This window comes from Emiliania huxleyi (assembly GCF_000372725.1).
Source record: "Emiliania huxleyi CCMP1516 unplaced genomic scaffold EMIHUscaffold_10, whole genome shotgun sequence".
In the NCBI taxonomy this organism is placed as follows: domain Eukaryota; phylum Haptophyta; order Isochrysidales; family Noelaerhabdaceae; genus Emiliania; species Emiliania huxleyi.
The window spans coordinates 176,133-179,217 of record NW_005202427.1 but is presented as its reverse complement, the minus strand read 5'-3'; the positions used below and the strand labels follow the sequence as shown (position 1 = coordinate 179,217).

At 60.7% G+C, this 3,085-nt stretch overlaps 1 protein-coding gene across 1 annotated transcript in view; it reads left to right on the top strand.

Annotated features, from left to right (window-relative positions):
* Positions 1 to 1,319: 1,319 nt before the first annotated feature.
* The window catches only part of EMIHUDRAFT_199375 (hypothetical protein), a gene marked incomplete at both ends in the record, with an annotated part of 6,398 nt that continues 4,632 nt past the window's right edge, over positions 1,320 to 3,085 (top strand). Inside the window, 2 exons of the mRNA XM_005793527.1 lie at positions 1,320 to 1,850; positions 2,133 to 2,699. Of these exons, the coding sequence (XP_005793584.1) occupies positions 1,320 to 1,850; positions 2,133 to 2,699 (1,098 nt within the window). The remainder of the gene's footprint in view (positions 1,851 to 2,132; positions 2,700 to 3,085) is intronic.

Genomic DNA, 3,085 nt, shown 5'->3' with positions numbered 1-3,085 from the left:
GGTGAGGCCCGCCGGGGGGAAAATCCTGCGAACATGAAGATTGTTTTCGGTGACGGGGGCGGTGGTGGTGGCGAGGGGGGCGGTGGTGAGGGGGGCGACGGCGGTGGCGGCGAGGGTTGTGGTGGCGGCGGTGAAGGGGGCGGCGGCTGCGACGGTGGCGGCGGCAATGGCGGCGGTGGCGGCACCGAGGGCAGCGGCGGCATCGGTGGAGGTGGAAGAATGACAACGCCGACGGTTGAGCCCTGCCCTCCGCCATAAATGCCTGGAGTGCAACGTGCGTCTGTGACCATTAAATCCGCTGGCTGACTTGCGGCATCGACGCGAAAAAAGCCGTTGCTTTGAGGGTCATCGACCACGATGCCTGTGATTGTACCCAGGCATGTGCTGCCTCCGGTAACGCTCAGCGGGACCGCTCTATTCAGGAGGATCTGCCCACATGCAAAGGTGTCGATGCAGCCATTTACCTCGAGTAGGAAGGTTGCACTGGACGCTTCAGGGGAGGGGACGAACTCCTGGAGTTGAATTACTCCCGCCCCGGATGCCAACGACGACCCGCGTGGAATAGAGACCTGTATTCTGGCGCTCTCAATCAAGGAGCTCTCGACTATGTGCGCCGACAACCCTTGCCCATTCGAGTCGAGCCCTGCGAACGGGAGGACTGCCCGATTCTCTGCACACACGTCTATGGTAAACCGAGTACCAATAGCTATTTTGTTTGGGTTGCAGGCTCCGTCACGGCAAATCTGAGGTATGAACGCGACCGCAGCTATGCATTGCAGGGTCTCGTCTGACATGCCTGGCGCCTCATCTCCCCAAACTACCTAGATATGCGTACGGTCGATAAATCGGAATCGCACTACGTGGGTACATGGCCAGAAAGGCGTGAGGAAGGGGCAGAGCTTGCCGACGACGAGGGCATGCCCTCGTCGCGACGTTGCAAAGCGTGGCCAATTCGAAAGCAGGCTTGGCGAACGGCGTGGCCAATCAATTGCTGTATCTCTCTCTGTTGATTGATGAATGAGTCTGGCGAACGCTATCCTCTGTCTGTCTTTAGCCAGCCGCTTTCGAGCGCTTGCTCACTATCCATCCAGTCTTTACACTGGTGCTGGCCTCGTACTACTGCGTGCGCTACAAGGTGGCCTCATCATCCCAGGCTATCTCATCATCGTCAAAGACGGCAAAATTGGCCGCCGTCGGGAATCCCGCGAGATCATTTGGCCGCCAAATCATAGGGCAAAGCCGAGCATTTGCTCGCATGCCGTGCAGGTGAGTTCGTGCCTAAGCTTGCTATGACGGACCCTGGCACCTGTTCTGCGGCAATGGCCTTGCTGCCGCAGATTTGTGGGACGGTAGACCTCGGGGGATCTCGAGTTTGCGACCCAAACCGCATCAAAATTGGCGGGTCGTTCACCATTGAGATCTGCGCGGAGAACCGAGCAATACAGAATTACCAGCTTCTTCACGACCAAAACGAGGAGTACGAGGTGCCAAAAATGGATGCTGTCCTTGTCGCAGATTCGGAGATTCAAGTTTTTATTCCCCGCGATGGCCGCTTCAGCTACGGTGATGTGGTCGAGTTCACGGATTTCCGGCAGAATGCAAATGCACCGTCCGCCAGCTTTGAGATCTATGACGCAAGCAGTGAAACAAGCTCTCCCTGCGACGCGCCGTCCTTTGCGTGCGGAACTATCAAACTGACCAATGCAGTTTCGCTTTCTACCACTGGTCTGACATGCCTAGGGCAAGTCGTGGGGATAGCGAGAGATTATCCAGGTGATTTCAGCTCGACGCCAGTGGAGACCAATGGCTTCTTTTACGCCTTTGCGAAGAGCGGCAGAGACGACCTGGAAGTGATAGACTCGCGCTGCCACCCGGGCCTACGAGGTGGCGGCCAAGGATCCACTGTCGGAGTCGTAGTGAACGCACCACCGCCCTCGCCGCCACCACCCTTTCCACCGCCGCCGCCACTCCCGCCGCCGCCTCCGCCACCATCCCCCCCACCCCCCCCGCCTCCCTCGCCACCTCCACCCTTGCCACCTCCACCGCCCTCGCCCCCGCCGCCCTCACCGCCGCCGCCGCCGCCGCCGCCTCCCTCGCCACCGCCGCCAAGGATCGAGGGCTACGTCTTCGAGAACAAAGACAGCGACCAGCAGTTCACGGAAGGCCTCGACGAGTACCTCGAAGGCGTGACCGTCTTCATCACCAACGGACAAGTCACTTACACCGTCGTCACCGACGCGAACGGCTTCTACAGCCAGGAGCTGCCGTCGGCGGGCGAGTGGACTGTGGTCATCGATAAACGGTCCTTCGCTCTGCTGAACATGAGGCAGACTTTCGGCGCCGAGTCCACAATCGTCGAGGTGCCACCCGGCGGGGTGGGGAGGGACCTAGACGGCTTCACGCAGCCCTCGTCTCTGAGCGGCACGATCTTCATGGACGCGGGCGTCATTGGATACTACGATCCCGACATCGACGACGAGGGCCTCGAAGGCGTGACCGTCATCATCACCAAGGGAGACGTCACGTACACCGTCACCACAAACGCCGACGGCAACTACGCTCAGGAGGTCCTTCCCGGCGAGTGGACCGTCACCATTGACACGTCCACGCTGCCGCCTGGGCTCGTGCAGACGATGGGCGAAACTCCCACAGTTGTATCTGTGCCATACGGGGGCGTGGGCACCGACCTGGACGGCTTCGTCCACTTCTCGCCGCCTCCGTCTCCACCACCGCCCTCGCCGCCACCACCCCCCTCGCCGCCACCGCCCTCGCCACCACCGCCGCCCTCGCCCCCGCCGCCCTCGCCGCCGCCGCCCCCATCGCCGCCACCGTCCTCCTCTCACGCGCCACCACACTACGTGCCCTCGGAAAACGTGCGAATTTGAGAACTCAACTACTGCCGTTGCAGCTCGAGAATTCTTACCCGTTGTTCCCGACGTTGGCTCCACCAGCTCCAGCGTAAGTGCAGAAGGGGCCTGGTCTCTTGAGTGCAATGAATATGACGTATGATATGACTATGCTTCTCTCCCGTACCTCCAGGATTGGGCTACAGACACCCATCGCGTACACGCACCCAGGAGACACA